The sequence below is a fragment of the Naegleria fowleri genome (assembly GCF_008403515.1).
Source record: "Naegleria fowleri strain ATCC 30894 chromosome Unknown tig16, whole genome shotgun sequence".
Taxonomy (NCBI): domain Eukaryota; phylum Heterolobosea; class Eutetramitea; order Acrasida; family Naegleriidae; genus Naegleria; species Naegleria fowleri.
In genome coordinates, this window is record NW_025407948.1 from 121,284 (window position 1) to 148,092 (window position 26,809).

General features: G+C 36.4%; 13 protein-coding genes across 13 annotated transcripts; 6 read left to right on the forward strand and 7 right to left on the reverse strand.

The window, feature by feature from the left end:
- Positions 1 to 289: 289 nt before the first annotated feature.
- Positions 290 to 2,200, reverse strand: FDP41_012689 (uncharacterized protein; the record flags this gene model as incomplete). Its single annotated transcript, XM_044703235.1, has 4 exons — positions 290 to 720; positions 846 to 1,198; positions 1,341 to 1,722; positions 1,993 to 2,200. The coding sequence occupies 4 exons, from the start codon at positions 2,198 to 2,200 to the stop codon at positions 290 to 292; spliced, it is 1,374 nt and encodes a 457-aa protein (XP_044565614.1).
- Positions 2,201 to 2,419: 219 nt separating this feature from the next.
- On the reverse strand, positions 2,420 to 5,284 carry FDP41_012690 (uncharacterized protein; the record flags this gene model as incomplete). The annotated part of the gene is made up of 1 exon (XM_044703237.1): positions 2,420 to 5,284. One exon carries the CDS (start codon positions 5,282 to 5,284, stop codon positions 2,420 to 2,422), a length of 2,865 nt encoding a protein of 954 aa, XP_044565615.1.
- Positions 5,285 to 6,427: 1,143 nt separating this feature from the next.
- On the forward strand, positions 6,428 to 7,745 carry FDP41_012691 (uncharacterized protein; the record flags this gene model as incomplete). Its single annotated transcript, XM_044703238.1, has 2 exons — positions 6,428 to 7,159; positions 7,404 to 7,745. 2 exons carry the CDS (start codon positions 6,428 to 6,430, stop codon positions 7,743 to 7,745), a joined length of 1,074 nt encoding a protein of 357 aa, XP_044565616.1.
- Positions 7,746 to 7,984: 239 nt separating this feature from the next.
- FDP41_012692 (uncharacterized protein) lies at positions 7,985 to 8,371 on the reverse strand (the record flags this gene model as incomplete). Its single annotated transcript, XM_044703239.1, has 2 exons — positions 7,985 to 8,250; positions 8,320 to 8,371. The coding sequence occupies 2 exons, from the start codon at positions 8,369 to 8,371 to the stop codon at positions 7,985 to 7,987; spliced, it is 318 nt and encodes a 105-aa protein (XP_044565617.1).
- Positions 8,372 to 8,628: 257 nt separating this feature from the next.
- Positions 8,629 to 9,462, reverse strand: FDP41_012693 (uncharacterized protein; the record flags this gene model as incomplete). The annotated part of the gene is made up of 1 exon (XM_044703240.1): positions 8,629 to 9,462. The coding sequence occupies one exon, from the start codon at positions 9,460 to 9,462 to the stop codon at positions 8,629 to 8,631; it is 834 nt and encodes a 277-aa protein (XP_044565618.1).
- Positions 9,463 to 10,367: 905 nt separating this feature from the next.
- Positions 10,368 to 11,584, forward strand: FDP41_012694 (uncharacterized protein; the record flags this gene model as incomplete). The annotated part of the gene is made up of 2 exons (XM_044703241.1): positions 10,368 to 10,767; positions 10,959 to 11,584. 2 exons carry the CDS (start codon positions 10,368 to 10,370, stop codon positions 11,582 to 11,584), a joined length of 1,026 nt encoding a protein of 341 aa, XP_044565619.1.
- Positions 11,585 to 11,793: 209 nt separating this feature from the next.
- On the forward strand, positions 11,794 to 12,117 carry FDP41_012695 (uncharacterized protein; the record flags this gene model as incomplete). Its single annotated transcript, XM_044703242.1, has 1 exon — positions 11,794 to 12,117. One exon carries the CDS (start codon positions 11,794 to 11,796, stop codon positions 12,115 to 12,117), a length of 324 nt encoding a protein of 107 aa, XP_044565620.1.
- Positions 12,118 to 12,256: 139 nt separating this feature from the next.
- FDP41_012696 (uncharacterized protein) lies at positions 12,257 to 14,617 on the reverse strand (the record flags this gene model as incomplete). The annotated part of the gene is made up of 1 exon (XM_044703243.1): positions 12,257 to 14,617. The coding sequence occupies one exon, from the start codon at positions 14,615 to 14,617 to the stop codon at positions 12,257 to 12,259; it is 2,361 nt and encodes a 786-aa protein (XP_044565621.1).
- A 69-nt stretch (positions 14,618 to 14,686) lies between these two features.
- On the reverse strand, positions 14,687 to 16,072 carry FDP41_012697 (uncharacterized protein; the record flags this gene model as incomplete). The annotated part of the gene is made up of 2 exons (XM_044703244.1): positions 14,687 to 15,531; positions 15,748 to 16,072. 2 exons carry the CDS (start codon positions 16,070 to 16,072, stop codon positions 14,687 to 14,689), a joined length of 1,170 nt encoding a protein of 389 aa, XP_044565622.1.
- A 399-nt stretch (positions 16,073 to 16,471) lies between these two features.
- FDP41_012698 (uncharacterized protein) lies at positions 16,472 to 18,447 on the reverse strand (the record flags this gene model as incomplete). Its single annotated transcript, XM_044703245.1, has 4 exons — positions 16,472 to 16,599; positions 16,667 to 16,824; positions 16,888 to 17,330; positions 17,479 to 18,447. The coding sequence occupies 4 exons, from the start codon at positions 18,445 to 18,447 to the stop codon at positions 16,472 to 16,474; spliced, it is 1,698 nt and encodes a 565-aa protein (XP_044565623.1).
- A 633-nt stretch (positions 18,448 to 19,080) lies between these two features.
- FDP41_012699 (uncharacterized protein) lies at positions 19,081 to 20,340 on the forward strand (the record flags this gene model as incomplete). The annotated part of the gene is made up of 1 exon (XM_044703246.1): positions 19,081 to 20,340. One exon carries the CDS (start codon positions 19,081 to 19,083, stop codon positions 20,338 to 20,340), a length of 1,260 nt encoding a protein of 419 aa, XP_044565624.1.
- A 243-nt stretch (positions 20,341 to 20,583) lies between these two features.
- Positions 20,584 to 21,750, forward strand: FDP41_012700 (uncharacterized protein; the record flags this gene model as incomplete). Its single annotated transcript, XM_044703249.1, has 1 exon — positions 20,584 to 21,750. The coding sequence occupies one exon, from the start codon at positions 20,584 to 20,586 to the stop codon at positions 21,748 to 21,750; it is 1,167 nt and encodes a 388-aa protein (XP_044565625.1).
- A 1,128-nt stretch (positions 21,751 to 22,878) lies between these two features.
- FDP41_012701 (uncharacterized protein) lies at positions 22,879 to 26,756 on the forward strand (the record flags this gene model as incomplete). The annotated part of the gene is made up of 4 exons (XM_044703250.1): positions 22,879 to 23,000; positions 23,163 to 25,838; positions 25,958 to 26,318; positions 26,454 to 26,756. 4 exons carry the CDS (start codon positions 22,879 to 22,881, stop codon positions 26,754 to 26,756), a joined length of 3,462 nt encoding a protein of 1,153 aa, XP_044565626.1.
- Between the last annotated feature and the right edge of the window lie 53 nt (positions 26,757 to 26,809).

The window sequence follows — 26,809 nt, forward strand, 5'->3', positions numbered from 1 at the left end:
CTTGGAGTGTGTTGCTTTTTGAGAGTGTTGAAAAGGTGAGACAAGTTGTTGATTTTTGTGAAGTGAGAAAAAAGTTCATGATTGAAACAACAACTTCAATTCGACCTGGAAAAACATTCGAGCTCGACATTACCATGTAAGGGAAAAAGGTAAAGTTGGTGAAAATCCTAATTCATGTTCGAAAATTTTTTCCATGTCCACCTGTTCCTCTCGAAATACTCGAAAATTGATCTTGGTAGTCCATCTCTTTTTCATTGCTTTGAGATTTCAAGATGAAAAGAGCTTGTTGTTACATGATCATATCCACATCTTCATTCAAAAATAAAATATCAACATCTGATAAATGGTTTGCTGCTATTAAAACTCTATTCATAAAAGGAAAACATAACGATAGAGAAGTAGAGAGGGTATAAACGACAGAGTGTGAAATGCCAGCACTAATAGCAAAGGTCTTCTTCTTCTTATTTCTGTCATGCTTTTTCTTGCCAAACATTGGTTCCAAATTAATCTCTGTGAAACGATCGTATTGTGCTCCAATTTTAAAAAACGCATAATCTGACGTGTCGCCTGTTCCAAAAACTCGCATATCGGTTGTCAGTAAAATGGAATGATAGCCTCCACATGAAATCGATTGAGCAATTCCATTAAATTGTGTAATCTTTGTTGGTGTGCAAATTTGTGTCCTATGATTACAGGAAATTTGACAAAAATTGTTGTAACCTTACAAAATGAAACAATCGAAACATTCAAATAATTAGGGCCGTTATTGCGAATACAATGAAGTGACAAGTAACGATTCAAGTAATTGATATTGACTTGCAAATTATTCTAATAAAAACACAAACCTAGTACATATACATCATTTCTACAAGTAATTACTCCCACAAAAAACAATCCACAAGAAAAGTCGGCAATTTCTTCCTTTAAAAATTCAGGGCTGGACATTCCAACTCGAATAATATTGTGGTTATCTCGCTGATATTGTTCTCCACATCCACAACATCCATAGGAATTGTCTCCAAATGCAAACAACTTGCGATCAGCAGTCATAAAAATGGTTGTGTTATAGGTGGCCTTAATATTTGTTATTGTTGTGCATGGGGCGTGTAGGCGTTCAAGCTGTGCTTTGTAATCAACTTCTGTCATGACAACATCTCTATAAACTCCAATTCCACATTGCCCACTGTAATTTCCTCCACTATTCATGTAAAAGTAAATGTGCAATTATTAAAAAGATCGCAAAAAAATGTGCAATAATTAGTGAATTAATTGTCACACAAGTTGTGCATGAGTACAATTTCCAAAATAGAACAAAAAATTCAACCCAAATGCAATCTTACCTTGAAAACATTCTTCCATCATTGGTAATGTACACTGAAAAATCACATCCAGAACAAGCCAACTTGAATTTGGTTGTTGGTTCATTGGGAATGACAATTTTTCTTAATCCAAACGCTCTGCTGATATGAAATCCTTCAAAATTCATTTGTTTCCTATCGTTGTCACCACAACCATATATTTCTCCATCTTTGGCAAGGAATAATGTGTGTTTAAATCCAATGATTACCTTCTCCATTGGTTTTTCACTTCCTCTGACAATGCATTGTGGAAAGTCAAGAAATTCTTTGGTTGGATTTTTCAATTTCCAATCTTCGACAGCATCTTTGGTCATACCATTGGTGCACTTATCCACCTTGCCCAACACGTAGACCGAGCCGTCCACTGCAAACCCAAATTCGTCCAAAAATGGAAACAATATGTGAAATAGGTCATCATGATCACACCAATGATCAGTTTTAGGACATTTATGAATTCAATAATTTTTGAGCAACAAAATCATCAAATATTGAATTTCGATCGGAAAATCGGAACCGGAAAATGTTATTAATAAATATCATCATCAAATCAAAAATATCAAATATTTGTTGTGAAGAATCATCAAGAAAATACAACAAATTACAACATTTTCAAATAACTTAATATTAAACTCACCCGCAATGAAAAACACCAATCGATCGGTTCCTGCCACAATCTCCTTCACTCGAATATTTCTTTCTTTTAAATTTTGACTCAACAGATTGCTATAAGTAAAAAAGGGAGTGTTCGGACTCATACATTCCTCTTGTGATGATGAATGTGCAGCAAGTCCACTGGGTGGATGAGTATAATACTCCTCGGAGAGAGCTATCAAAGAATGCATTGAAGTGAGAGAAGAGAACTTGAGGTAAATTTTTATGGATGCGAAACGGAAAGTTAAAGGACCAAAAATGTCGAAAAACGAAAGAAGCAATTTGTATTATTGTTATGATCAAATGGAGCTGAAGTACAAAAGGGGAAGGTTGGCAACCGTCTCTCACCTTGTTAATAAACTATTTGAACCGGTTCAAAATTGGAAAGTGATTTGTGCAAACATTTTTCATCATGCATGATCGTTCTGATTATTCAGAGCAACACAGTAGGCCAAGTGTAACCATGGTGTGTACACATTTTCTCCTGTGAGTGAACTTAATTCAAAATAGAGAAAATTATTGGTAAATATCTTGATTCTAGATCCTCCATATTTGTGCAAAAATTGGGTAATTTTCTCGTTGGATACATGCCGTTCTTTGTCACTTTTCATTCCACACACATAGACATATGTATCTTGTTCTTGAAGGCATTTTTCAAATAAATGCTTGTTTTCAAACAAGTCCATGGTCTCACATTTGTTTGCCTGTTGTTTGAAAATGTATTCCTCGAATATTTCAATCATTTCATCAAACGACTCTTGTCTGTTAAGGTCAAAACATAAAATTATGCCCTTGCATGTTCTCAAATAAAGAGGAATTAGAGGGAAGTATCTCTTAACACCAGAGGTATCCCAAATACTTTCAGAAATAATTGGTACAAAACGATTCATAATGTAACTATCAGTTTCTGATGATATGGAGTCATCATCTTGGGAATCATTGCTCGAGGATGCAGCATGTGGAAGTGTCACCTTAATATGTTTTACAGTATAGGAGGCACCAATAGTGGTTTCCATGTATTCAATCTTTTTGGATCTAGACTTGTAGATCTCTGGTGTCTCTCCATTGTTGGCATCTTTGAGCATGAGAATCCATGAACTTTTACCAGTACCCGAGCCTCCAACCAAGCAAACCTTAATTTCAATCATGCTTAATCGATATTCTACGCTTTGAGTATTTACATTGTTGTAAAAAGTACAATAATTATTCCATGGACCTTTCGTATAACCATGATAAATCGCTCTGTAAATATTCTTCCAGCTCGAACGAACAATATTGGTTTTTTCAGTGGTGAATGGAGATTCTTCAATGAGCTCTCGCAGCGAGGCGTGATCAATGAATGATGAACCAATTCTAGATTTTTCTTGTTCTACCATTTCTCCCAAATTTAAATCTCCATTCTCATTGTTGATGACATATGGATACCGCACCCACAAAAGTGGATGTTCTGTCCATATGTATCGAAACGTTCGGCTCACATTTCCCAACTTGATCAAATCTTCTGGTGTCAGATAGCTCAGTATCTGAAACATAATTTCAAATGGTACCTTTTGTTCGATTTGGCTTGCAGAAATATAGTGGGTTGATTTTTGGTGGTGTCTCTTGTTGTGATCTTTCTCGTCTTGAGGTATGGCACCTCTATTTTCAAATCTAGTACGCAAGACCTCCAGGTAAAGCTCTCTTCGATAGTCACGTGAGGTTCTCTCGAGAGATTTTCTTCTCTTCTCATTCAAATACATATTTGAGTTGGAAGAGAATCTACCATCTGATTGGTTGAGACAATGTAAATGATTGATACCAGCTGAATTTAGAAGAGGTGATGAGGAAGAAATGTCCCTACTGTTTCTATCTGATTCAAATGGATAAAAATGATTGGATGATGAGGAATTGATGGATGCATGAGGATTGGAAGATGAAGAGGACTGTGAACCAATGAGGAATGCTCTTCCTCTTGGTCGATGATAGGAAGGGGAAGGGATATTAAGGTACGTACTCGATGAGGTTCCAAGCCCAATCGAGAAAGGATCAGTATCCATGGTGGTACTACTCGCTGTAGTAGTAGTTGTAGAACTGCCCATGATGAGAGAAGATGGAACAGATGTGGGAGCGTCTGAGTTGGGGGTTGTGGCAGTGAGATGAGTAAGGGACTGAGGTGATGTGACACCATTTTCACGGTGGTTTTTTTTGGGAGATGTATGATTGGTGTGAATATTTTGTGGGGAAGTGGTGGCAGTGGTGGTGGTGTTGAATGCAACTGAATGGGTGTTAAATGCCAAGCTTGAAACATTCTGCTCTTCTTCGATGCTATGAGAGGTTGGAATGACAGCTTCATCATATTCATCGTCTGGTTTTTGGAAATGAAACAGTGAAAAAGCGAGCTCATAAAATTGAGGATCGTTCTCTGGATCTAATCGTATGGTCCATTCCAAACATTGAGAAGTATCATCAGTTGATAATGATGCATATAGATCCGTATTTGTTTGTTTTAGGTATCGAGAGGAAGAAGCTGACGATCGTGACGAGGTTGTTGGCATGAAACAGTCCTTGTATACATTGGGTTTCCAATAATAACTGTAATGTGTTTTAGGATACAAGGTGGATCGCAATTTTCTTCGTATGGATTCTTCATCATGATCGCTATCATGTTCGACATTATCATCGTAATGATGATGGTTGGTATCGACATGATTGGTCGTACAATGTTCTGTATTATAATTTTCGTCATCCTCCTCCTCGCTCTCTTGACTTTCATCGTCTCCAATTAAATCATCATTGAAATGTCTTCTTGAGAAGGATGTTGCAAGTAAGCCTGCTCCCAGTTTGCCTTTTGACTTTTGAGTTCGTCTTGTTGGACTCGATCGAGTGGTAATGGTCGAGGAGGATGAAGATGGAAGAGAAGCGACTGGGTGAATGGGCAATGAACAAGTTTTTCCATTCTGATGAGGAGGATGAGAAGGGTTTCCCAAACTGTTTTGTACCGTGTTAGGGATGATGGAATTGGCATCGGCGCCCTGAGCCACAGGCATGGATGATCGGAAGGTAGAGATCATGTGGGATGTATCGCCATGATTCCATTGTTGTTGCTGTTGTTTGATTCCTCCTTCTAATGCTCCTCCTCCTCGTGGTGAGTTGTTGGTTGATGATGATGATGATGGTGATGAAGCTGCTGCTACTGTTCGGCCAAGAGTTCTTCTATTGATGGGAAGGGAGGATGAGGCATTCATATCTTGCACTTCATCCGAGTGCGTGATGGAAGAGACCTGATGTTGCCCCATCAGTTATGGTGGTGTGTGTGTTGGTGTATTATTGGTGATGATGAAGTGTGTTGAAAGGTTTGCTATTGATGGTGATGCTAGTAATAGTAAATAAAAAAGGTTGTTAATATAATTGTAATTAACGAACTAGCTCCAAAATTGTGTTGTTGTTGAATTGAAATGAATGAATTCGCATAACAAAATCTGAATATAATTATGTATAATATTTCAAAGATTGCACAATCTCTTCAACCAATGGTCAACCGAAAATTAATATTCTATTACCAACACTGAGAGAGAACACAACAATGTTGTCGCGAGAATGACATGCACGCTCTCAAGCCTCTGTGTTTGGTAGCTTGCTGTTGTTGTTTTCAAAAGAAGAAGAGATCTTTAGTCTAGCGGTGAACTCTCAATCACAAGAAGGATGAGGAGGATGCAAAGATTCACAAAAAAAGAATGCACTGATTTTTTCCTTCGCGTCGGCGTCGAGTGTTGTTCCCGTACGGCGTAGCAATTTCGAATGAACGAATCAGGAGAGTTTTGTCTGGATGAGTTGTCAGCTGAGCAGTGTTGGTCAGTTGCTTTCATGGATTGCAAGCTTGATTTGGAGATGCAGCTCATGAGATGGAGGAAACGCACCAGCATGAGAGAAGTTTGACAATTTCAAAACTGATGTTGTGATGGAAACAATTTCAAAGGTCGTTGATGGAGGAAACTGCCGATTGCAATTTGAATGAACTTGTTCAAAGCAGGTCAACCTAACTGTCTATCAAAGTATAATTGTTGTTGTATGCACTGGAAATCCAAAGCTCTCCAACAATCACAAACCATCAATGCCCTTCTGTTGTATTCTCAAAGCAATCCTGTCATCCATGAACACTGTGGATTGGTTGGAACGTTAAAAAAAATTGCTGAAAATCATCTTTGGGGGAATTCGATTGGTTGATTCGTTCATTCTTTTTTTTTTCATCACGGCCATCACGACGACATCTTTGGAGAAGATTAAATACTTTTAAAAGTACTACCACCACCACCACCACTACCACCACTACATCATTGCCGTATCATACGATAAATTATCTGACCATCATTGAATTTTCATTTTTACCATCCTACATTACTCTCCTCTTCGTTTTTTGAATCATCACCCAAAAACTCAAAATGACTGGCTCTGGATCGTCCGATGCACAATCAACCTCACAACTACAATCCTTCCTGCATAGCTTTGGATATATTTTCCTTTCCTTCTCTTCCTCTATATCCATCATCTTTTGCAACAAGTACTTGTATCAATACTACAATTTTCAAGCAGGTACCTTGTTGATGGGTTTCCACTTTTTATTCACTGCTGTATTCAGTTATGCACTTGCACAGGCTCATAACATCTTCCCTAAATATAAAGCATTGGAAATGTTCAAGATGAAGAAGTTGGATTGGTCCTCTGCTTTCATTATGGGCTTGTTATTGGCTCTCTCTGTTTTGTTCAACAATTTGAGTTTACAATTTAACACTATTGGTGTTTATCAACTTTCCAAGCTTGTGATTATGCCAACCATTTTGGGATTGAGCTATTTGTTTTATAAGGAGACTGCTTCAAAGGAGTTATTATTATCTGTGGTTTTGATCATTATTGGTTTGGCCATTACTGTGACTGCTGAAGTGAGAATTACATTCTTTGGTACTTTTACTTGTTTCTTGGCCATTTTGGCTACTGCTGTTCAGCAATTGCTCCTTCAAAGAAAGAATAAGGATCTAAATGCTAACCCATTTCAATTGCTCATCTATCAAGCTCCTATTGCCTCTGTGATTGTTTTGTTGTGTGCTCCTTTCATTGATGGAACTGACGTCATTGCCTACGATTGGCAACAAATGACTTCTGATCGTTCATACTTTGTAAGTTGATTTGTGGTGTGATTTTGTATAATTATGTTGACACGATCTCGTTTGAATGTCATACACGTGAATTTTTGGAATTATTGGAAATTGCTTTTGCAACATTAATATTGTTTTTCGGGATTTTAATGTGACCATCACATTGGATTTGTTGATTAATTTAACACAAAATTTGCAATGAACATGGTGGAATTGAATATGGTTGGTCAACATGATAATTTCTGTTGTCCTGTCTGAACAACAGTCCTTTGTGTTACTCTCATGCTTTATTGCCTTCTATGTGAATTTGGGATCGTTCTTGGTTATTGGTAAACTCTCTGCTTTGACTTATCAAGTGGTTGGACACTCCAAGACCATTGTTATCATTTATGTTGGTTCTTTGATTTTCAACACTCCACTCAACTGGACCCAATTCTTTGGAGTTGTCATTGCCCTTGGCGGTACCATTTACTACTCTTACATTAAGATGAAGGAACAAAAACCAGCAATTGTAACATCTCCAAAAGAAGTTGACACTCCAATCGCTACATCTGTTGGCAGGGATGAAGTGACGACCGAGACTGACAAGACGGAAGAGAAGGTGTAATTACTCTTTCGGTTCGTGATATTCATCAATCAATGCCAAAGTGTTATTATTATTATTATTTATTTATTATATTAAAACATTTTCACACATGTGAAATATAGACTTGTTTACCACAATTGGAGAATTTATTTACATTGTAACGTCCAAGCATATTCAACATGCAGCAATGAGAGTGGTATATGCTTGGTTCGCCTGCTTCATTCATTAAGCTGCAGTTTGTTCAAACATTCGCCACACGATCAATAATGAGGCTCGTCGAGAGTTTTAAGGAACGCTGTGTCTTCTAAATTGATGCCAGCATAACCCATGGTATCAGTCTCCTTTCTTTGTTTTCTCATATTTTGCTCTTGCCATGAATTCTTTTGTGACTCTAATTGCTCTCCAATGAGTGGTATATTCTTTAGATTGGAGGATAACGTTTCTCCCACTTTGGAAAGGAAAGGTTGTTCTTGATAGTGACGAAGCTCCTTCTTTGTCATGGGATGCCAAACATGATCCTTTGGAGCTGTTTATAAAGAGATTGAGATATTAATGCAATTGTGAATGGCTCCTGCGTTACATCTTGTTAACTTACCATGTTGTTTGTCCCATTCATCAATGAATTTAATATGATCAGTTTTTACCATTTCTTTGTGTGCTTGTTAAATAACAATGAAAGTATGTATTCAGATGCTAGTAATTATTGACAATGTGAAAGTAGTTGTTTTTTTTGTTTAGAGCAAGCCCAAATTAAAAAGTATACCATCTTGGAACATGTGCCTACTCTTTTGTATAATTTCCCAATTTGTACACTCCTCGATATGTCTCTCATTAAAAATTCACTTCCTCTTTGATCTTACTTCACTGTACGGGAAAGTTGCCTTATTTTCAAAGATGTTCTCTTCTAATAACTTGTCAGAGCTTCCGATTCATCCTCTTTAATATTTTCGATTCGATACTTGTGGCCTGGTTGAAGCCAGTAATAAACATTTCCACTGGAGGTACTTTTTGTAATTTCACAAGGATGAAATCCCTCTGTAACGAGAGTCAATCCACATTGGTTGCATTTGAATTGATAGTTGTGAATAGTTCTCCATGAAGATTGTTTGGATTCTCCTCCTTCATGAAGTGAATTCGAGTCATTGGAAATGCAACTAACATTTGTTTGTGTCTTCATAGGAAGAACTGAACGAACTTCATCATGTCGACACTCTGTGATTCTTCTCTTCATTTTCGAGCTCGACATGGTAGAGAAAATTCGATCAAATATAAAACCCCGACAACATGTATTCCTACGTTGCAATTCACTCTTGAATAACAAATAAAATGCTTTAAAATCATGTATGGGAATGATTGAATATTCACTCCAATTCGGAACTGCTAAACGATAATGTCCATTTTCATTAATACCGTAAAAACTGAAGGAATTTTGATGGTCTTTCCGGAAAGCCTTGTTCATTAAGTGATGATTAGTATTATTGTAATTAAGGCTGTTCTTTTCCTTCACTTCATTATTTTCCAAATGATTTTTATAAAAATCATCATCATCCTTCAAGATTAATTCTTTAAAATCTCTTCTTAATATAAAATTCATCAAATAAGAACCATGAATCAGTTTGTAATGATCCCTATTCAGCAATGCAATAGAAAGGAGTAAATCTTTCACTTCAAGCATTTCTAATATGTGAATCCAAACATCCCGAACACTCATTACCGCCTGCAACTCGAGTGTTTCCATTTTTTTGTGCTCTTTTTTCCAAAATTGAATCAACCACCTTCTTATTTTGGTAAATTGAGCAATCCAGACGTCGATTGATCGAGATACGTTTGAAAATAATTAAATATCAAATCCACTCGAGTCATTAATCACAAGAGCATTGGGAATGAATCGTAAAATTTCTGGAATGAATTTTTGAGAATGGAAGAATGATTTTCACATGACACACACACAAAGAATACATCCGTATTGGGATATTGGTAAATTCTTTGAAAATCAGTGTCATAATAGTGTCACTGATTCGTGTTGTAATTATGGTTAGTATGGAGATGCAATAATCAATTAAATTGAAAATGATATTCTTTGATGATGATTTAACTCACCCTATTTGAATGGAAAGTTCAATACACAGTCACAATGTTGAGAGGTCGATGAGATGCATCTCCTGTAAATTCCTCTTTGCACAATCTCCATAATGAATCCTCTTGTGCCAACTCAAACACTGAATTGCAATTTCTATTCCAGCATGCTTTAGAAGAACGACAAGTTGTTCCTTACTAATTTCAACGACAATAAACCATTCCTGGTTCAAAACGAGAGAACGACGGTGATGAGGGCAATGCAGGATTTTTAAGTGTGACGAAATCCTGTGAGGCAAGATCATGAATTGTGACATTATCTCTCATGTTTGGATTAGTGTCCACACGAAGAGATGATAATGGTGTTCCAAGCCAATCTCGCGGTGATGTCTGAAATTTCATTTTTCAACTCCGCGTATCACTTCTAACACCATTCTAAAAAGCGGACAATTTAAATGCTCTCGAATTACAGTTTCTCCTCACCGCTTAATCTTTCGAGTTCAAAATAAAAAAATCTCAATCATCCTCACCATCCTCACCATTTTCATACGTTTGAATCGAATGCTCATGAACAACAACACCTCTTCTTCTGCACTCATGAAAAAGATTGTCATTTTGACAGGAGCCAGCGATGGTTTAGGAAAGAGTGCTGTCCAACATTTAGTTTCCGATCATTTCAATTCCGAAAAGCAAGCAGTGCATGTCATTATGGCTTGTCGTTCAGAAGAGAAGGCACTCAATGCCATGAAAGAAATTGAATCTCACTTGTTGAACACCACTTCCTCTTCTTCCATAAAAGGAAGTATGGAATTTATGAAATTGGATTTATCGGATTTGGAAAGTGTGAAAGAATTTGCCAAGAAATTTCTAGAGAAGAATTTACCTTTGCATTCATTGGTGTGTAATGCTGGATGCTGGAGTTCTAATGATCGAAAAACGACCAAACAGGGATTTGAAATGACTTATGGTAAGTTTTGAGAGTGATTCCAACAACAATTATTTCAAAGGATGAACATTGCATTCCATTGGAATATATATTCACATGACGATGATGAATTCATGTCGTTATTAATACAAATTGAATTCTTCACACAATAATGATCAACATTATATCCTATACTGAACCATCACTACGACAACATGAAAATATTTGGACAGGAATCAATCATTTGGGTCATTTTCTATTGGTTCATCTTCTTCTCGATAAACTCAAACAAAGTGCTCCCACACGAGTGGTCATTGTTGCTTCCAGTCTCCATAAACGAGGAAACATTCAAGAGCTTCTTCAAGATCCTAATTGTGAACATTCCAAATTCTCTGGAAATCAAGCTTATAATAATTCCAAATTAGCCAATGTTCTTTTTGCCTATGGTTTAGTGAGAAGATTGTCACAAGAGTCTGATTCTTCTTCCTCATCAACAATAGGACAATCATCGTCAACCTCTTCTTCCAACAACAACCACAATACAGCCAATCATCTTCCTCAATGTGGAGTGAGTGTCTATGCATTGCATCCAGGAGTGGTCAACACTGCCTTATTGAGAGAAGCAATCCCATCGTGGATTAAACCATTGACTTCACTCTTTTTCCAAACTCCAGAATATGCGGGTGGATGCATTGCGTATCATGCCATGGATTCAAAACAAGAGGGAGTGACAGGCATGAAATTTTATGATCAATGGAAGGAAAAGAAGAGTGTGAAGGATAGTTATCAAGAAAAGTATCAGGATGAGTTGTGGGAAATGTCCATGACTCAATTAACACCTTATTTGAAAGCGGATTGAGAATAATGACTCCGCGAAAGGAATTTGAATGTAAGATATTCTGTGAATGATTCTGTCAACAACAACCAGCACAATCATAAACATTCATCATCTCCACCAATAATCGAGTAAATGCATTATTAATAGTGCAGTATACTTTGAGATTCTTTGGGTCGACTCGGCGAAATTGAGACTTCAATTAATTATCAATATTTATCAACTCCAAAAAAATGGCTCAACATATTGGCAGTTCCTCTCAATTCGAAGAAACGGTGAAAAATCAATCCTCTGAGAAGGTCATTCTAGCAGATTTCTATGCCGATTGGTGTTCTCCATGTCGTAAAATTGCTCCGGTCGTGGAGGAATTGGCCTCTACCTATCAACATTGTATGACCGTAGTGAAAGTGAATGTGGATTCTCATGAGGAACTGTCCGATAAATATGAAGTACGACAAATGCCAACGTTTGTGTTTATCAAAGATAATGAAGAGGTGGATAGATTCATTGGAAGTAGTGAAGATACTCTTCGGGAGAGAGTGAAGAGGAATTGTTGATTGTATAATATTTTCTAACGGATGATGAAAAAAATTAATTTTGATTTTCTAATGGCCATCGTGGTGATGATGATAATATGAATTAGGAATACAAAAATTACAGAAAATTACCAACGACATTCTTCCGATCAAAAAACAATTATTTCTTCTTTTTCTTTCGTCTTGAGGATGTTTTGTCGAGCTCGACATCTTTCGACCTCTTTTGCGGACTAGTGGTCAATAAATTATTTTCTGTGTAAATGTTGTGAGAATGTTCAAAATCTCTTCCATCTCCAATAGTGTTGCTGCCACTACTACCACTGGCTATTGCTGATAATTGCGTCGTGGTGATGTTGGTCGTGTTGGTGGAACTCTTTTCTTCCAAAAATATTGAGCTCATGTCAACACTAATCTGAGAAGTATTGTGATGACTAGTTGAGGAAGAATCAAAGCTGCAGTTCATATCCATCAAGAGGGTACTGTCGTTCATGCTCATGCATCGGTCATCCATCATGGAGTCGCATGTGGTACCGTCATAAATGGATGAAATGTTCAAATGACCTAATTGATCACACGATGCAAATAAATCACCTTCATTGCTAAAGCAAACAGAACGAATCGCCGATGAATGAGCTGGTTTGATCCGAGTGGTAAAATTCGTTCTCTTATTTGTGTTGGGAGTGTGAATGGCAAAGTTCCAAACGTATAAATTTCCATCTTTGCAACCTTTCACCAAATGACCTGTTTGCAAATGAATCGTAGGTACAACGTTACAAGATTGAACGGAAGTGTCATCATAATCGGAGTAATATTTGTGTGAGAGAGTGCACAGACCAGTCACATTCATAGAGTTGAGTTCATTCTTATTATTACCATTAATTCCACACAATTCATGTATTCGCCAAATCTTACTACAAAAAGGTGATGTGGACAACAAATGTGAATCGTCCAAGAATTGAATGTCAAAAATCTTTTCCGAGACTCTATGTGGTATGAATGGTTCCACATACATTTGTGTGGTCGAGTCATAATAATCGGAGGACTCTACTTCTAAAGTTCCTCCAAAACTTGTTATGGCTGCGCTTTGTTTCGATTGTCTCGATTTTGACGTGGCAGACCAAAATCCAAACAATGAAGATCCTGAAAAACTATCATCACTATCCTCACTTTCAGAATCGGCATCATTGTAAGTGGAGGCAGACGAACGTAACTCGTTGAATTTTCCATTCTGAATAATTTCACAGACATGACTCGATAATTTCCTTAAATCCCAAATTTTGATACAGCTCTCGGAGCAAGGTGTTGTAATGACTTTTTGAGAGCAAGTAAGCATGTAATGATTACTGTTGGGCATCCAACAACACGAATTGACATATTCCTTAATGTTTAAGGAAAATACAAATTTTGAGGTTTGAGGTGACCATATTTTCACAGTCTTGTCCATCGATGAGCTCATAAATAAATTTTCAAAGGTGTTCTTCTTCACATCTGTCAAGTAATTAGTGTGACCTTCGAATTTTATGGTTGGATGATGACTTCCTGTCACTTGTCGGCACAAGTCATAAAAAAACAAGGTTGAGTCGTCACTCGCCACCAAACATGCTCCGCTCTTTGTCGTGCAAATTCTATTCACAAAGGACCTCATAGGTATCGAAAATTTCAAACAAGGTTTTTCAATTACTTTTTTAGAGCTGTTGCTTCCACCACTGTGGCAATAGTCTCCAATGGAAAATAATTGAATTGATCCCTTGGCATCTCCAGCCACAAGAACAGGAGGAGACATGGAAATACCACACCTCTCCATAAACAGCATGCTGGTAAAACCCATTCTTCCCTTGTAATGGAAAGACATGGCCGGAGAGAAACGCCCATCCCTCTTTTTTGAAGAGTTTTTTAATTTCTTTGGAGTAAGATTACTACTAGTAGTACAATGACGACCATTGCTGATCATTGATCCTTTCGAAGGAGAGTTCAAAGTATGCAAAGAATTTGAAAAGGTAGAAGAAGAAGAGGAGCTTGTGATTGATGATGGAGAGAATGGCGAGAATGGAGAATAAGGTTCCAATGAGGAAGAAAGTGGCGTGCTTATGGTTGCATCACCTGAAGAAGCGAATTCCTCTAAATTGGGTATCAGTCGGGTCTGAAGCAAGGCTTTGCTACACACTTTTCTGTAATGAGCTTGTTGATAATTCATTCGAAAATGTTTCTCGAGAGGAATGAATTTTCGGAACATGAGTTCATGATGGAGAGCGAAGGAAGAGTCTTCTTCTAACGTTATGGATTGAGAAGAAGAAACTGTTGATGATGATTGATGTTTTTTGGCTAATCGGGACGAATAGGAAATATAGGAATCCAGACGATAAGGCTTTGATTTCATTTCGGAAGTAGTGTCATCAGTATTGGGTGGCATGGGATCAAATAGAGAAATGGAGTCTTCGGATCGTTGGCTATGATGACGAATGGTGGCTGATTGCTTTTTCACTCGTCTCTTAACAACAGGTTTCAAGGGAGAGTTAAACATTTTTTAAATGTGATTGATAACTTTCAAATTTAAATTATGGTGTTAAAATTGTAACGGTCATTTCCATATTTATCCATTCATTTCGGCATCGTCATCTTCATCGACCACTTCATTGTTCGATTCGAGATAATCTTCCACAACATCTTCCCATTCGTCTTCGTCTTCGTCAATCAAGTCACTTCCAGGATTTTGCACACCAGATTGTGACAACTTTTGTTTGATAAGGTTCAATTCATCTTTCACTTCATTCAAAAACATGCCATCTTCTTGAATTTGTTTTCCAATCTTTAGGGCCTTTTCGAGATACTTGATTGCAACATCGCTTTGGCCTAACGAGTCGCAACAAATTCCCAACAGGTACCACAAGTCAACCACTTGATCGAATTGGTCCTTCAATTGTTCCAAAATTGTTTTTGCCTCTTGATGCATTTGCAATTCAATGAGATTCTTTGCTGTCGAGAGTTTAAAGTCATAGCCCATGACCAAATCATTGAATGAAGAATCTGTTGACTCTTTCAATCTGTTTCCTTCCTCGATCACTTTTTGAGCAACCACTTGCATGAACTGTTTTCCTTCTTCTGGTTTACATTGACACATTCTCAAATGAGCTAACGTTTGCAACAATCCAACATCCCAGTTTTGAATGGGAACGTTACGATAAAATTCTTGTGCCATTCCAACACATTTTTCACATTCTTGTTCTGCATTGGGTTCAAAACATAAATCGGTCATGTACAGTTCACATACTGAGCAAAGGCCTTGAATATATAATTGTTTAATTTCCTCAATATTTCCTGAATTAGAATTCAATAATTCTTGCATGACTGTGAGTCCTTGTGAGAAATATTGAGCACTCTCGTTAGCTTCCGAAACTTGACCCAAATACATGAGTGATGGATAATGCTTTGGATTTACTATCATTAAGTTAGTCCAGCAATAATATTGATTTTAAAAATTGAGCAAATCACACCAAGTCGTCATTCAATAAATTTGAAGCAATGATTGAGAAACAAATTTTCGTATATACGGAGTAGATATTTCATGATTGTTGAAGAGAACACAAAGTTGATTCAAGCGGAACGCATTTTCGTATAATCAATGATGATGATATAAACTCCATGAACACATACCTTGAACAGCCTGTTGTAAGAAATGTTTAGCGTTCAAAGAATCTCCATTCTGTAAATACACCTCTCCCATCAGGAATAACAAATCCACCACTCTCGGACTTGATGAGAATTGTTTTATCGTCTTGTTCAATAACTTGATGCAATCATCAAACATAAATTGTTCCTTCCACATCATGACCTTCTCCACTACATTGTCAATGGTGTTAGGTCCCGATGACGAGGATGCCGACGATGATGATGATGAAGCCTTGCCACTATTTCTTGATGATGAGCTTCCTGCTCGAAAATTTGAAGTGTGTTTGCGTCGGTGTGAATGTCCAGGCATTTTTTCTCTCTCTTGAAATTCAACAATGCATTTGAACATTTCTTGACGGCAATACATGGTCACTTGGGATCCAACTCAAACAAATAAAGTTTATTGGAAAAAACAAGTGGCTAGTTTCGATGATGATGGGGGAGTCCAAATCCATGAAAGACATAACCTCTATCTCGATGTTGACCATCTAGTAAACGAATGCCACAGTTGTTAGGATTCATCTCCTTGTCGAACCATTCAGGACTAAGATCAAGCCACTGACCGTCGTGTGAAATTGTTTGAGCAAGCAAAATATTTATCATTAAAGCTCAACAAGTAAGAACAACAGATCAATAAACAAATAATAATTGAACATACCACTGAGAAAGTATTAAACATTATTGTCCTCAGTAATGTTAATAATATTCTCTACTTACTCTGTGTGAAGGATCGAACAGTGACACCATGTGACACTATAACGATATCATTAATGTATTCTTTTTCACTGTCTTCAATAAATTTATCAAACAGTAATTGTACTCGTTTAGAAACATCAACTATATGTTACATGATATTATTATGGACTTATATGAAACTGAACACAACTTGCCATACTTCACTTACATCTTGATTCGCCTAGAGGTGGACGAGCATAAAAACGACCTGTTGCACAAATATGTTTTTCAAAATGTCTAAATTCTTGAGGAAAACGATTTGCCAACTCCTCCAAAGGCACTCCTTCAAACAGGCCAAATTGTTGTTCCACAAGTAGAATGCTCTCCCTAATATATGGGGTAGGATATTGAAAAATTTCGAATATGGCTTGTCGTAAAAATTCCACATACCTTTGATCTTGAATGACATTGGATGCCTCTTTCATGATGTATTCAGCTGTCATTCTAGCTCTGTTATAAGTAGAATTCCATAATCTTACCCTTAATGGATAGGTGATAACTTTTTCATGAGGAACTTTCCCGTTTTGGATGAAAGATTGCTTAGCATCTTCTTCAGTGTCACTGTCATCATTATCAAACTTGAAATCTGTTGTTTCGTTTGAAATGTGTTTCACTGAGTTTGAAAACTTTCTGTTTGAAATGTCAATATATTTTAAATTGTGTTTGTCGATTTGTTCTTTCAATCGTTGATTCATTTCTTCATAGAATCTTCGAATATATACACCTGCTGCTTTCGCTTGTTCTTCTCCAATTTTGCTTAATGGTATTGAATGATCTGGTTTTTCTTGTAAGATAGTTTTTTGTACATTGGTGATACATTGTCCGTGACGAACCTTGGTGAGAGGTTAAATAAGGGATGATGAAATTGAATAAACAGTTCCAAAATTAAATGTGACGAATTCGAGAACATATTATTAGTTGTTCCAGTTGGAATGAATCATGTTCCATTTGAAATAAACCTTTAAAGTCACACATACTTACAAGTAAAACTCGAATATGATGACCCTTTTTGTTTAAATTCAATACATCCAACTTGATATCTTTTGGTTCAATTTCTTTACAAATTAATGGTTTTGGTTCTGATAATACTCCTCCTGTGGCATTTGCTGCTGAAGACATTGTCTGACTATGGTTCAATTCAGAATTCTTCTGGTCGATATTGTCACTTTTTTCATGCGTGATAACTTGTTGAGAACAAGAAGAGGAAATTACATCCTCCCCCACAGACAATGTCAATGCAACATCATGTTGAGATTGATGCATTGTTGATGACACCGATAAGGATGCCTCTCTTTGTGAGTCAACTTTCTGATGTGGTTCCGAAAATATTGATGATCCCGATAGAGAGCTTCCTTCACTCAACGACACGACAGATTCTTTCTCTTCAGAACTATCGCCATGATGATCAAAAGTATCGGCTAACATATCTCTCAAAACAGGAAAAGCAGGTGATTGAGTAATATCATGTTCAAAATGATCTTGAAATGGAAGGGATAAATTCGATGGAAATAATCGATTATGGGGAGGATGTTGGGAGGAATGATTCAAAGTGGTGGTGCTGTTGGTGGTGGTGGTTGTTGTTTCATACAATCTCTTTTTTGGAGTAGTAGAATACTCGGAATAACGATGAAGAGGAGATGGAGAATGGTTTGTAAAATGATGAATCGTTTGTGGTTGAAGAGGATGAACTTGTTGAGAGAAGGATGGAATTTGTGTAGCAGGAGAGGGCATCAAGAGAATTGATGGATCCTCACAAATTGAATGACGATTGGATTCTTCAATTTTCTCGCCATCTTGTTGTGGATGCAAATTGGAAATTCTCTCTTCATCACCATGATCAAGGGAAGATTCTTCCTTCTCCGATGATGATGAACTTTTAGGGGTGCTGAACTCGTCGGAGTTTGTGATGGTGTCAATTTTCAACAATTTTCTTGGGGGTGAGGAATGCATTATTTTTTTTTGAAAAACAATTCAACCTCCACTTGGAATTTAGAGTTTATGTTGGCCAGAAAATAATAAAAATCTTTGCTGAAACGAACACCAAGCGACGATTACAACGGTTTTCATTGAAAACTCTGAAGGTATTCAAACAGTTAATGTTCTTTTTGTTCTTGTTTAGGGAAAGTGCCATAATTACACGTAATGGAGGATCGGCATAAGATGGACAAACCATTAGCTGATTGTTCCTGCTGACTTCCAGAAAACCACAGTTCGAAGATTCCAGCTGAGAATGTATTTTCGGTTGTTCGACCCAGAATTTTGGAAAATTGATGTTTTTAGACTGCTCCTTGATGCAAAAGAAGTTTCTTTTAATATTAATTAATTGATGAATTTTCAGTAGTGTAAAGATAATTTATTAAAATGGTCATGTGAAAATATGTGAATTATCTGTTGGACATGGAATCAGACCCAATTTAGTTTATGTTTTATTTGGAGTATTTTTATTTTTGAAAATATTACTCTTAAAAAGGTATTTGAACAAAAACAGAAACATTTAACTTGCAACAAATACCACAACGAAATCAAACTTATTCAAAAACAATTGGCCACAAAGAAAACAAACTTATTCAACAACAATTTAAAATGTCAGGATCCCATGAAAGAACTCCCAACCACGCAGGCACAGTCTTGCGTTTTTACCCTCAAGACGTTTCGGTCACAGAGGACAGCAAAACTCTCCTTGCGAAGGTTGAACAATGTCTCGTCCCTCAAATCGTCGAGGATGGTCCTAAAGACAGCGAAATGTCCACCGTTGGACCACATGGAGAAATAGTTAAAATTTCCAAGATTAAAGATTTAAGAGATTTGTTTTCTCCTGAATTTGACATGTTGCATACCTTCACAGCAACAAGACTCACTGCAAATATGTGGCGCAATACTTTAGAGTCTTTGACACAAACCTTTGACGATCCAAAATTGAAGAACGCTGCTTCATATTGGGATAACAATCCACACGGTACTCTTACCATTAGTCCATACGGTCTCCAGGATGAGATGAATGCCTACTACCAACGTCTCCAGGTGGGGTGTGAGTTAAAGTTTGGTTATTTTCAGAGCGAGAAAGGCCAGAAGATTTTTACATGTCAGACACCTGATGTTGTGGCTCATGAAGCGGGACACTATTCATTGGATCGTTTGCGTCCCGAATTCATGAATTCTAATCAAATGCAAACACATGGCCTTCATGAAGCATTTGGAGATATCTCTGCGTTAAGTTTCGTGTTTGCAGATGATGCCATGGCGAATGCATTAATTATTACAACCCATGGCAATCTTCATTCATCCCAAAACTTTGCTGCAAAGCTTGCCGAACAGTTTGGTATTTCATTGGGAATGCATGGTTATCTTCGCAATGCAGATGCTGATTATAAACTTTCTGATGTTGAAAATGAAGAACATGCATTATCAGAAGTGTTTACCGGAGCTTATTACGATGCACTTGCAAGAGCTTTTAAGGATGCTACTAATCAGTACCCCTATTACCATCCTGCCAATTTGTTGCAAGCAGTGAGTGAATTCGCTCGTGGTCTCCTTTTGCATACCATTGTGACAGTCCAAAAAGACGAACCAGAATTTTCTGACATTGCCCGTCATTTGATAGAGACAGTTATTCCTCAACATGGAAAAGTCGCACCTGCAAGAGTCGCCTATTTGAAATCTTTGAATTGGCGTGAATACTTTGAAAAGGAGTTTACTCGTCGTGAGATTAATATTCCTAGCAATCTATTACAACATAAACCAAAAGAGAAGATGAAAAAGAAGAGCATTATCGAAATGAGATCGAAAGAACGAAAAGAGATTTTAAAATCAGTATGTGGTGGTCTCCGTAAATTCAAGAAATAGTTTTTGGATGCAGTTTGTAAATAAAGTGTGAGTTCTTGATGATCTATTTTGAGGATTGGCAGAATTGGAATGAATTTATTGGCCAAGATTGGAGCCAATGCCACAGGACAACTTCCTTGTGCTGCAGCATTGTCCTCTGGCTATTTTGATGAAGATAATTTCATTCTTGTCAGCAAGAATAATTGTGACACAAGAGAGAGGAAATGTGTTCAGTCGTATCGAGTTCACACACACCTCAAAAAAATGGGAAATTCCGTGAAAACGAAAGTCTCTCATCCACCGCCACCTCCTCCACTCTTTCAGTCTCCCACAGTGGGAGCAAATCCTCATATTTCCAACAATTCTCCCATGAATAATGGTTGTTCAAGTACAAACAAAATGATTTGTGAATTATTTTCGTCCAATTATCCGTTAGTTTTTGAAAGAAAATCTCTCAATGATCATCATCACGGCAACAAGAAATTAATGAATCCCGATAAGGAAAAGTTGTATAATTACAAAAATATGAGCGAGTTGGAAGAACAGTTGCCAGATGAAATTATATTATATATTTTACAATTTTTACCTTTGGAATGTGTGATACAACTTGGAAGAGTTTCGAAAAATTTTTATAATTATTGGATTGATTTCCCACAATTGTGGAATCATGTTTTCAATTGTGGTTCCATGTTGTATTTGCCTTGGATCTATGAAGATAATCCTAAAAAGAATTTGATATTTTTTCACAATCAATTTAAACCTAAAATTGTAAATTCCTTCAAATATTTGCAAGAGTGTAATGAAAGAGTTCCATTGACGTTAAAATTTTTAATTGTCGGCTCCCAATGTTGCGGAAAAAGCGTTCTTGTTGACAAAGTTTTCAAAGATTTACCTTTTGAAGAAAATAATAACTATGTGAAAACTATTGGAGTCGAATTTTGTACGAAATGTTTACAATTTTCAGAAAAAGAGGAACGATGTCTTTTACATTTGTGGGATAGTGCAGGAGACGCAAGATTTCGATCAATTATCATGAGCTTTTTTAGGGGTGTTAAAGGTTACTTTTATTGCTTTGATTTAAATGATCGTTCATCATTTGAAGATACTTTATCAATCTTTGAGGATTGGAAATCTCAAAACAACATTGATCAAGTGAGTGAATATTTAGAATCACAGGATTCCTGTCTCATATTATTAGGACTGAAAGCGGATCTTCCACACAAAATCACTCGAGATGAAATTGATGATTTCTTGGAAGAAATTAGTAATGGCACAAACAAACTCTTACACTCATGCCGAGTTCAATATTTTGAATTGAGCAGTAAGAAAGGCTCATTTCAAGATTTGATATTTCCTTTTGCCTATGTATGCACCATTTTGAACACACCTCAAGCTGTCACTATCAAGCAAATGGGTACACCCTCAGCATAATCTCAAAAGTCAACCCACCAGGAATCCACACTTCACACTTTTAACAAACAGATCCTGAATTATTTTTCGAAATTTCATAAATGAAAACAATGAAACGTTTTGTTTCGCTATCTAATAACCTTCTCAAATTAGAACTGTTTCTTGAAATGTTAAATATTATTCCCAATGAATTCGATAAGATAATTTTGTGATTTGGTGGTATAATTAACACAGTTTTTCCTTTAGAAATTAAATGATATGCAAAGTGAGTTTTTCCAGTTCCAGGTGCTTCTATTAATGTCAACACTGGAGTACCACCCGAGGTGATAAATTCATAATGTTCATCATATTTGTTTGCAGGAAATGTAGGACCTAAATCGCAAGATATGGCCCAAGAGGATAGAGTTATTTCATTATTGTAATTTGTTTCTTCTGGTACAAATAGATTGGAGAATCAGATTTGTCAAGTTGAACTTGTTTCATTATCTCATTGAACTTGAATACAGATTCTTTTTCGTTTCTTGAATAGGTTCGTGCATGCTTATCAAAATCATCCAAAACTGATTGGATAAATTGAGAGGCCATGCATGTTGTTGAAGATAATCTTGTTGTAATAATTGTTGGACATATCATCACCACTACCTTTGGCTTTTGTTGATACTTCTTCAACCAATTTGTAGTAATAGTGTACGAACTAATAGTATTAAATGTTCTTGTAGTATTGAATAATAATTGTTGGTTGTTGTTTGGCATTACTTTTTTCATCCCATACATTAAATCATCACCATTGAAAATTAATTTGTTTGACGATGGAGAAAAATTAATAGCACCATGGTGATGATGATGATTTCTTGTTTGAATGATTCTATAGCATCTGCCATGTGTTCACAAATTTCGAAAATGGAGTGGTGATCACGAACACGTTTCTCCATGAAGAATAATTTAAAAGGTATGATTTCAGTCACGCGATTTATCGATGACTGAAATGAATTGAGTCCAATCGCTTGTAACCTGTCAGCTGTCATTGAAAACCTTTCATTTTTTAAAAAAAAATATTGAACGTTGAAAACAAAGACTCTTGCTGCATCAACAGTAACATTTACGACGAAGACGACGACTTGAATCACTACTTGGTTTATTACGGAAATTATGGGTATTCTATTTTCTGCGGTTATTTTTACATCAAGTATTGACGTTTTTTTTGCAATTTCATTGGTCGTTGTTTCCATTGGTGTTTTTATATATCCCGATAAGGCAGAACAAGTGTTGGAGTAGGTAGAAAAAATTCAGAACATGATGATCATGTTTATTCTCAATTGTGTTTAATGATGTCATCACTTGTACTTTTTTGGAAATTTTCAATTCCTATGACGTTCGACACTGGTCATTATTATCCATCCTCACATTTTACTTCAAATGCACACACAATATAGATATTTTTTATCAAGTCGATTCCTGACCTTGGATTATTCTGGAATGAGATTTTCATCATCGACATCTTCTCCTCGAGATATATCCTCAACAACCATTACATTTTCAGCAACAAAAATCGATCAAGATGACATTCAATCATTACCTGAGCATTTGCAAATTGCATTGGGTGTTGGTGTTCAATTGGATATTTATGAACAAGATAAATCAAAGACAAGTGACAGCACTGATGTGTGGCCGACAAAACCAAACAAGACACCCCCTCCACCTCCAAGAAGACCATCACAAATGAAAATCAATGACACTGATCAACAACAAGAAGAAGAAGAACGATTAAAAAAAGAAAGGCAAGAACAAGAAGAAGATTTGAGTTTTGCAAGAAGAATTCTTGGAGCAGTTGACCTTGTGAGTGTGAATGAGAGAATTAAGCAATTTGAAAATACCATTTCGATGGCAAAATTATCAGTTTCGACATTCTCATTGAATCGAATTCCATCCAAGATTTCTCTCAAACAAAACAAGATTGCACAACGATTCATGATTGAAGATGAAAAAACAAACTCACCATCGTCACCACACAAAGTGTTACCTCCTATTCCTGTACAAAATCAATCATCACCTTCTACTGATTTAAAGTCGACGAAACAATTACCACAAATTCCAAAAAAGAATCTTGGATTGTATATCAAAAGATTTATTCAACGAGAGGAAGATTATTTGAATCAATTAGGTCACTTGTTACCTCGAATTTACAAAAATCCAATTATGGAATTAATTAATCAACGAAATATTGAGGGTGAAAAAGAAGTCATTGAAAAATTATTCAATTATCTTATTAACATGTTTAGTGCAGACAAGAGACATTTGAAATTAATGCAATTGAAAAGACATGTGGCACAACAAAGTGTTTCAGAAGCCAATGACAAGTGGCTTGAAGAATTTGGCGAAATTATTCTCGATTTCGTTCAAGAGACTCTTATTACTAAATATATTGACCAATATTTAGTTGATTACACACAGAAAGGTCTTCGGTACAGAATTCAAAAGATTCTTCTCGCTGATGACAAACAATTGAAACATCTTATTGAGTCAAAACTCGATGTGGAAGCAAGAGCAAGTTTTAAAAAAGAACAACAATCATGTGCTGCAGAATTTTTAACATTTGATCAACTCATTCAACAGCCAGCTGTCCGATTGACGTATTATCTGATTCAGCTTCGTGACGTTTTCCACCCTTTAATTCCAGAAAACCATCCATGCTCAAAGCTTGACACTGCCATTTACAAATTGGAAAAGAAAATGATTACCACAAGTGAAGTATTAGAAATGGCCTATCAATTGAACCGAACTTTTGAAATTCAAAATCGATTGAACATTGAAAATTTGGAATCCTACACTGCATTCGATTTGGAGTCAAATTTATCATCTTCCATGAGACGATCTGTCTCTGAGAGAGAAACGAGCGTTTACAAAACAGTTCGACCAAGGAAATGTTCCATTTTAGAAGAACGGGTTCCTACCATGCCACGTTTCATTTTCTCTGTACAAACCATGGATTCGACGTGTCTCACCAATTACTATGATTCCAATGACAAGTTAATTTATCAAATTAGGAAGGGACAAAAATCACCACCTTGTGAGGCCTATCTATTCGAAAATGTTCTCATTATCAGTTGGATGAGTAAGAGTTTAGAACAAGGTTTGAAACGTGAGAAAAAACTCTATTTCATTGATCACACATGTATGGTTGAAAAATGGGGAGATAAGGGCTTTAAACTTGTCTATGCACCAGAGAAACAAAAAATCTTTGAATGTGAATCAGCAGAGGAGAGAAGACGTTGGATTCATTATTTGAGATCGATTGTGAGCGGTTCATTATTGTCAGCCAATGAGACGAAACAAATTGTGAAACATTTGAGATCAGTATCGAGTTTGGAAAGACCTGAAGCTCGTTATTCGGAAGATTTAGATACTCTCATGAAGAGACGATCCATTGATCATGCAAAATTTGAAGAACCAGAAATCCCTGGTGTGAATGTGGCCTTTGCAGAAGATGGTTCATTGATTGGAGCCACTTTGGAAAAGTTAATTGAGAAAATGACCATGTCACAATCCGTACATGATTTGGCCATCAAAGATGCCTTCTTATTGACATATCATTCTTTCACAACAGCTGAAAAAGTTCTCGAGTTGTTAATTTTAAAATGGAATTTACCTCCTCCTTCGATGGAAGTTCGATCGAATTCCAATTTATTTAAACAATTTGAATTATCAGTATTGGCTCCTACCCGAATTAATATTTATGGAATTTGTAAGAGATGGGTCGCCGATCACAGTACTGATTTTAAGACAAATCCTTCACTTGTGAAACTCATGTCCAACTTTATTGAAAATCACATGGCAAAAACATTTGACAAGTTGGCAGATAATTTGAGAATTGAAATGAAGAGATTGAAATCAAAGCGTGACACAATGGTCACTGTTCAAAAACAATACCTTGAAAAACAAATGAAAGAATATGAAGAAAAGGATGGAGAGATCGAGTCCGATGAAGATGCTCCAAAACCTATCTTTCCATCCACTTTTAAAACATCTTTCAAGAGTTTGAATGAAGTTCGAGTATTAGATTGGAGCAGTGTGGAAATTGCTAGACAAATTACTTTAATTGAAAGTGCCATGTAAGTGTGTGTTCATTTTCAATGATATATTTTGTTGGTGATCTTTGTTGATCGCATGATTATGTTATTTTGACATCTACAACCTGTATGAATCATGTGGACTTTTTCAAATTTCACAGCTTTCAAAAAATTCAACCCAAAGAATGTTTGGCTCAAGCTTGGAATAAGAACAAGACAGCAGCTCCCAACATTTGTGAAATGATCCACAGAACCAATACGGTTGTGTTGTGGGTTGCTCATCAAATTCTGGAAAATAAGAAGGAAGATAAACGTGCAAAGGCCATTCGAAAATTCATCAAAGTTGCTCACGAATTGAGAAAGCTCAATAACTTTAATGGACTTAAGGAAATTATTGGTGGATTGAGAAGTGTGCCTATCATGAGACTGAAAAAGACATGGGCTCTCGTACCAAAGAAACATTTAGAGAATTATAAAGAGTTGGAAAAGATTGTTTCAACGGCTAAGAATTATAAGGAAATGGTAAGTGTGAAATTTTGATACATTGAAAATGATACATTTCAATATTGACAATGTGACACTTCTATTTGCGTTCTATTCGAAAATTATACAATGAATGTTTGTGATTTTTGTGGTCTCTTTGATGATTCTATTCAGAGATCTACCATGAAAGAATGTCATCCTCCTCTCATTCCATTCATTGGCCTCTATCTTACCGATTTGACTTTTATCGAAGATGGTAACAAGGATTACATCAATGAGGAAAAGAAAATAATTAACTTTTTCAAGAGACAAAAACTTGCCTTTGTCATTCAAGGAGGTATCAAGAGATACCAAAAAGAATACAAACTCAAACCAGTGACAGAATTGAAAAACAAATTGACCAATATGGTTCACTTTTCAGAAGAAAAGTTGATTGAACTCTCTTGCACTTACGAACCCAAAGATTCCAATCAATAATAATCATCTAAGATCACGATTGTTCAAATCTCCATTCACAACCGAAACAAAAC